Genomic DNA, 6,084 nt, shown 5'->3' on the forward strand with positions numbered 1-6,084 from the left:
GTTACAAATGTTCCTCTGTGAGAGATACACTCTAATGTGCTTTAAATTTGATGCAGGAAACAAGGAAATGTGCAGACTAGCCAGGATATATGACTGATCACTAAGTGGTGCAGGAGTATGGTCAATGCTATTCTTGGAACTGATACAAATTCTGGGAAAGCCAGAGTTATGTAAGGTTAATGTTTTTCTTGGACCAGGTGCAGATTGAAAATATTGGAAAGTCTGGTGAAGTTCTCACCCTGGCAAGAAAGCACCCAAAAACACTGAGTGCCATAGTAGAAAAGGCATATCAGTACTTAGACACAGCTTTCTTCTACCACAATTTGTAATATGATGAGTTCCAAATCTTCCCAAAAAGACTCACAAACTGCTGAAACAAAACGGTCCAATAAAGATAAGGAGTAGTGTTGGAAAATGTCAATAATTCTAACCCTAGACAAAAATGCTAGACACCCATGGTATGTACATGTATTCAGAAGAGTCTGTACTTTTGCTCAAACCCCAAAGGAAACAAAAATGAGCTCCCCAGTTTGTAAACAATGCCCCTAACTTACACAGTTCTCAGTTGTTTTATTTGTAGGGACAGTGCCTTTGTTTGTTTGTTCAATCAGGAAGTTTAATCAGCCAGATGCCAAAGCTAACAACTTTTGATACATGCTAGATGTAAGGGTAAGTCAGGAAGCTCTGGCTTTCTTTTTTTTTCACTATTTTTGTTTTGCACAATTAAACTTGACCTGTCAATGAATTCTCTACTTAAACCATTCAAAACTATTAAATCTGATGGATTTAAAAGATCAATTTATTTCTGTACTATCTCTAGAAAAGAAGCTATGAGGCTTGTCCAAGAAGTTTGTGACTTTTCATCCCTGGGATTAGTATTTTTTTTATGGAAATTGAAGAGCTGCTGTTCATTCTTTCCTCACTTAGGATGTCACTCAGATTCTCATGATGACATTGATATCTTACAATATTTAAATACATTTCTCCAAATTCTCTCAAGTTGTCTTGAATACCCTGGCCTGAGGCAAGGGTACATTTACCTTCTGAATGTGAATGTACCAATCCCAAGTTTTCATCCCCCCGAATCTGGCCTAATCTGGCCTGTTCTCGTTGCCAAAATCTGTTATTTCAACTTTAGCATACAGCAATGTCTGAACTTCCTTGTTTGTGCAGAAATCTGCCCAGAGTCTTACCTAACCTTCCCTAAAGGGCTTTGGGGCATTAGAAGGCAGTTCTCCAGATCACCCCTATCACCCCTGCTTGGTGGGTTTATGTAAACAGGCACTGACTACAGCCAATTACAGCACCCAATTAGCAGCCTTGTGGTGTGCCCTTCAGCCTGAGGAGAACCACATGGTGCCTGGAGCTGACAGCTAGAGAAGCACTAGCTCAAACCCACCAGCTGCCTCAGCACTAGATCTGCTTGCAGTGCAGATTGACTTGCCACAGGCCAACCTTCCCCCTCCTCGGAATTAGCCAGGACTATCCTTGGGAGTAAGCCGCGTACCAGGATGAAGACGTTAGCAGACTGTGTGCTTCTGGCGACGGCCCTGTGTTTGCTGGGAGTGGGAAGATGGCTGAGTGGCTGCTCCGGTAAGTACCTCACTCTTGATATAGTCTTCCTCCTGATCCCCTTCTGTTTGGACTTACCACAAGAGTCTCCATTCCTCAAGTATCAAACTCTTGCCCTTTTGGACCTAGTCCTGCATGTTGCAAGTCCAAAGCCAACTCCACTTCTTCAAGCAGTTGCCAAGGCATTCCTTAGATAATTTCTATGATTGTCCTTGCCAGAGGCAAAAACACTAAGGAACGTAGCTACCGCCGTACTGTAGCAAAGACAATTCGCAAAAACGTGGCCACACATCCTTATTTCATAACTGTGTAATTCAAATACACATACCGCTGGATGCTATGTATTAGAAACAGGACTTGAGTATACACTGAAGTAGACTGTTTTCATACCTCCTATTTAAAAGCTGTCAGCTTGTATTGTTATCACAGCAGGGGGCGTAATCAGAGGAGCTGGTCTGGTCAATGAGTGATGTCTTTGTCAATATTACTTGTCAAGAAAAATTGAACATAAGGAGCACCTGAAATGGACTATTGTAATGGCATTAAGAAATCCATTTTATATCAAGGTACCAAACTCCTTTTCCATTGACAGCATTGACATTGTGTTGCTTTTAGTGGTAAGAAAAAATTTTGTGCCTTTTTGAATTCAGTCACTTCTTTTGGCAAAAAAAAGAGTCACTCTGATTTTGTGATGTGCTATAAATCATTGTGTAATAAAGATCCCTGAACAATGTCTGTGCAAAAAATGAAACTGACCAAAGTACTTACAGAACTCAGGTAACATTCTTTAAGGAGCAATATATTCATATAAGATGTTTGCACAGGTGTCTGATAACATTGTTAATAGCACATTAAACACATAGGAGGTAAGTGCTGTAAACTGCTTTATTCACTTTAATACAAAATCTTGTAGGTAGATATAAGTGGAAGCCTAATATCTGGCCATTTCTGGCTATAGGCCAATGCTCAGTTTGCTTCCCTGTCAAATACTAAATAGTCTAGCACTGGTTGACAAAGAAACAATTAAGATTCAAATACAGAATGTGCATAAAATATATGCCTAAGCTCTGATTGACTCGAGGTTCCAACAGGTTCACGGAAGTTTGATCCCAGTTACCCTGCTTGAAAAAAATATTTTGAGCCACTCGAGTTTTGGAACATCCAAATACGAATTATTTCGTGGAGTGATAGACTACTTGTTGGGGAAGCAATTAAAGGAGTGGACTGGAACTAGGTAGGATGGATACCGAGGTTGTAAGGAGAGCATTGGGTTCTTGATCCTAAACGTAACTGGGACTAGTTCATTACCATGCCAGAAAATTTCAAACTGTGGACTAGGACAATGTGTTTCAGCTCCTGCCAAGCCAGCTCATAACAGGAATCCTCTGTCATAACATCTCTCATACTGCTTCTCTGTTCTGCTTCCAATGGTTTCCTCTGGGAAATTACACAGACTCACCTAAAAACTATGTGATGAAAGAAGGTATGACTCCGAACACTTAACTCTGTTTAATCAATTATACTTATACATTCCTGGTTAATGTTCTTGTCAGAGTCAATAACACCACATTGGTGCCAGGGCTAAGCCAAGGGAATGCATTAAACTGGATTGTACCAGCCTAAGCCAGATGGGGCTGTCCAAGATGTATTTTTTTCAACTGCCCCAGGCATGAACTGCCCCATTTCTCATTGACATAGAAAAAACAGGGCAGTGGGAAGATGTTAAATTTTTTTGCTCCCCACATCTATTTGGAGACAGTGCGCTTCCTAAACTTCCTGCTTCCCTAGGCTTGAGTAGCCTCTACCAGGTTCCACAGGTCGCTGGACAAAGAGTAGAAACTGGCCAAATAAGACAGAAAACACACCAGAGGAGTTAAATGGCCAAGGAGTACAGTTTGCTACTGGTGGAGCCTGGTAGAGGTTAGGCTTGATGTCACCATGAAATTAAGCCAATAATGTCCAAGGTCGCCTAACCTGTAGGTCTGCCCTTTTAAACTGCATGCCCTCCAGGTCTGACAGGTTGACTGGCCTTGGCCTTGACAGGTAGAGGGTAAGATTTATCAAAACAGGACGTCCTGCTGCAGTACCTTGGAAAGCCACCAGGGGGCCAAAATCTAATCATTTAACCAATTTACACTCACACACAGACACACACACCCAAAAACAGTTCATTTTCTTTTCCTTTTGAAACCTTACAATCTTTATTCCTAGTAGCAAATGTGTTGAGCAGCACCCTCAGACCTGTCCTTGTCATAAATAGTGAAATATTGCTAGTCAGGTTTTTTTATGTTAGCAGTTTTTGGCGGTGCGATCTCACTGTAAACTTTTCACAGATGTTCCCTGTCTTACTCCTGTACTTCAGCATTCTTTCAACCATGAACTTAAAACACCACAAATGCTTCTTTTCCCCTCCTACGTGAAATCGACTCCCCACAAACCTGAATTGACTCCAGTAATGTTCATGGTGCCACAAACAATACGCATTTGGTGCATGAGAGAAACAACCTTGTCCTAGGGACATGTTATACTCCAAGCAGATGTAGAGGGCTAAATCGTACCTGTAATGTTTCTTAAGTTCCCAGTTCTGTGAGGCTGCTGTTCTGGGAATCAGGAGCTTGGTAAATGCTATGATTTTACCTTTTTATATCTGCTTGGAGATTAGAACAAGGCTCATCACATGCACTTGTAGTTGGTACATTTCTTTGCTTCTTACATGATGTACTGTGATGCATCAAGTGTTGTTTTGCAAGCTCTATGGTGCTATCACTATCACTTACACTTAGCTAAGCTGGCAGCTGTGTGAGTATCATTCTGGAAGTGGCAAGAGTGGTTGATAAACTGTGGGCGTTATCAAGCTGAGATAGTGTAAATGGAAACAACCATCCCCAAGGGCTCCAATCTGTGACTATCACAAGCATTTGGAGTTGGTGTGAACTGTAATGCAGGTTACTGTAGTACTAATTCTTAATTACATGTGTGTCCTGAAGTTCCAAGATATTTCATCAATCTCTTAAGACAGCCTAAGTTGTAAAAAGTATTACCCCAGAAAGGATGCGCTTCACTGTACACAATTCTGCAGATTCTGAAATGTCTTGGTAGGTGGTCCACTTGAATAACCAAAACAGCTTCGTCTATGCTTATACATACACTTACACTTGTGTCAAGGATGGTGTAATACTACTTACTAGTAATATTGTGTAGGTCCTGTGGGTACAGTTGTTTATAGGGACGAAGATCCTGTGGCAACCCCAGTCTCAAAACTGATGGCACCTGTGGTCACATCATTGCCTTTTCTTGGATGTTCACCAAGAAATGTAAGACAAATATGTGGAGGTGGGAGCTCGGTCTCCAAGCAGGGTGAACTGTTGAGTGGTTTAGACCTGAACCTGTACCAAGCTTCTATTATGTTTTTACATCCAAAAACTTGAAGAACTTGTACATTACAGGGTGACTGTACACCGCAAGTATTCTTCACATGAATCAAGCAATTTCCTAAAGGAACATCTTTATTCAAATTTCAAGGTCCATCATATTGTACCTTATTTTCAATTTCAAGCACCCCACAAGTAATGCAATTTTGCAGAACACCATAAATTGATTTGGGTCAACGTCATGAGCCTGGATCCCATCCTACTTTATCCTTGGGATGTTGGGCACTTGGCTGATCCCAACACAGAGTTGACCAGGATGTTGGGGAGAGGTGAAATACAGTGTCACATAATGGAAAAAACAGCGCCGGTTGGAAACCAAATTAGACATAGAGTAGGTGGGCAGGAGACAGAAAATATTGGAGCTGATTTGAAGTTTCTGATGAAGACGTCAACTGTCAACGTAAAAACGGCCAAGGTAAGACTGCTGCAAAAAATCACAATTTACAGTATTAAACTGTGCTCTGTTGTTACTAGCAAGGACGTTATACACACATGTACATAGGTCCTTTAGCCTCCTTGATAGTAGTAAGGGAGTTTTCAAGGCATTTAGTCTTTGGTTCTTTGACACCACTGTACTGCTTATGTTATCTGTGCCTTGAACTGGCATGTGGCCTCATCAATTTTGACACTAAAGGGTTAGCCTGTCACACTAGTCATGTTACAAGTGTTTGAAGTTTCCAGCCAGCAAGTGTACACCTTGCAGAAGTTACATCCACTGGTGTGTAAATGTCAATTATGACCTGATAATGTCAGGTTAAACATAGCAGGGGGGTGAGGCGGCATTCAATAAAGACAGTCATAAGGAAACACATGGTCTAAAATGTTCTTAATGTTGTACAATATTTGTTCCCACAGCAAAACACTGAACTGCAAAACATCTGAGACCACAATTTAGAGCTGTATTTGATACATATGTTGGGTTGTGTATTAATTTGTTTAAACCTTCAGGACCCCAAATTTACTATGATGTCCACTTAACCTGAAAATAGCTGATAATGCAACGTCCCTGTCTTATTATGTCAAGTTTAAGCTTGTTTTCAAACCAAGAATCCTGTAGCCAGTTCCAATTCTCAGATATTGC

At 41.0% G+C, this 6,084-nt stretch overlaps 1 protein-coding gene across 4 annotated transcripts in view; it reads left to right on the plus strand.

Moving 5' to 3' along the window:
• Nucleotides 1-922: 922 nt before the first annotated feature.
• LOC118415766 (fibulin-1-like) overlaps nucleotides 923-6,084 on the plus strand; it is a 23,205-nt gene continuing 18,043 nt past the window's right edge. For 2 of the 4 annotated variants that reach the window (XM_035820568.1, XM_035820569.1), the window contains exon 1: nucleotides 923-1,593. In XM_035820568.1, coding sequence (XP_035676461.1) covers nucleotides 1,512-1,593 — 82 coding nt within the window. In that variant the 5' untranslated portion in view covers nucleotides 923-1,511. The remainder of the gene's footprint in view (nucleotides 1,594-6,084) is intronic. The other 2 variants (XM_035820571.1, XM_035820570.1) reach the window with 2 other exon arrangements.

This window comes from Branchiostoma floridae, chromosome 5, assembly GCF_000003815.2.
Source record: "Branchiostoma floridae strain S238N-H82 chromosome 5, Bfl_VNyyK, whole genome shotgun sequence".
NCBI lineage: Eukaryota > Metazoa > Chordata > Leptocardii > Amphioxiformes > Branchiostomatidae > Branchiostoma > Branchiostoma floridae.